This window comes from Olea europaea, unplaced genomic scaffold (genome assembly GCF_002742605.1).
Source record: "Olea europaea var. sylvestris unplaced genomic scaffold, O_europaea_v1 scaffold1334, whole genome shotgun sequence".
Lineage (NCBI taxonomy): Eukaryota > Viridiplantae > Streptophyta > Magnoliopsida > Lamiales > Oleaceae > Olea > Olea europaea.
Genome location: NW_019230825.1, coordinates 8244 through 9255, shown reverse-complemented (window position 1 = coordinate 9255; position 1012 = coordinate 8244). Strand labels below are relative to the sequence as shown.

Genomic DNA, 1012 nt, shown 5'->3' with positions numbered 1-1012 from the left:
TATTCTGTGTTTGTGGCTAATAATTTTACTAAGTGATTTGAGAAACATTTATTAACCCAACATGAGTTTTATTACATTTTTGTCATTTTAATGTTTTCTTTTTTAATTTTTTTTCTTTGTATTGTTAAAGAACTGGAACCAAATCGAAAGTCTTTTGTTACACAATTGGTTTATCAAGGATAGACAAACTTGATGTATTTTTCGAATTGATCCACCAAGCACGAGGAGACTTTATATTTACTAAAGAGGAAAAAAGCAAAAAGTTCGATTGAAACCGTACTAAATGACATACAAAGTAGAGAAAACTAACGATTCTAGTACTAGACTCATAATTAAAGATAAAACATCCGGCACTAGATTTCATATGCTTTGTTTCATCGTTCATGAACCAAGACAGCTTCAGTCAACACAATCCTAGAAGCTCCAAAATATTCCATCAAATTGATGTGTGGTGGCTGTTATGCAATTGCGTTTGTTATGTTGTCTAATAGTTTGATTATGGTAAAATTTAAATTGTTTGTTGAAATTTGGATATTGAAATTGAGTTGAAGAAGTTGGAACCTAATTTTTCTTCCTTTCTTTTTCTCCTTTTCTTTCTTCTTTTTCCGCTTTTTTCTTCTTTCCTGCCCGTTTTCTCATCTCTGTTACGGTATTCTGCTTCCTGTTTGTGTAAATGATAAGAAATGGGCAGCGAGTTGAATTGGGGATATGTGGTAACTTACTTGGCTCTTGGGGCACGGTTAGTGGTGCACTAAATGGGTTCAAATGGATTTAGTGGATGCCTCTCGTGGAATGATTTCTCCGGCTTGATAAGTCAAGAAAAGTTTGAACCTTTTTTTTTTTTCCGGAAAAAGTGGAGTCCATAATGGGATGATGAGCACCACTTGAGATAGAAGCCCATCCAGTTCTTAACCATAAATTACGTTTTCACTTACCTTGCAGGAAGCTTTTATTTCGTGTGTGCATATATATATATATGCATGCACACTTGTATCAAACTCCTCATTATAAG

The 1012-nt window shown here is 33.9% G+C and overlaps 1 protein-coding gene across 1 annotated transcript in view; it reads left to right on the top strand.

Moving 5' to 3' along the window:
* The first annotated feature begins 683 nt into the window (after positions 1 to 683).
* LOC111375085 (probable leucine-rich repeat receptor-like protein kinase At5g63930) overlaps positions 684 to 1012 on the top strand; it is a 1175-nt gene continuing 846 nt past the window's right edge. Inside the window, exon 1 of the mRNA XM_022997874.1 lies at positions 684 to 739. Within this exon, the coding sequence (XP_022853642.1) occupies positions 684 to 739 (56 nt within the window). The remainder of the gene's footprint in view (positions 740 to 1012) is intronic.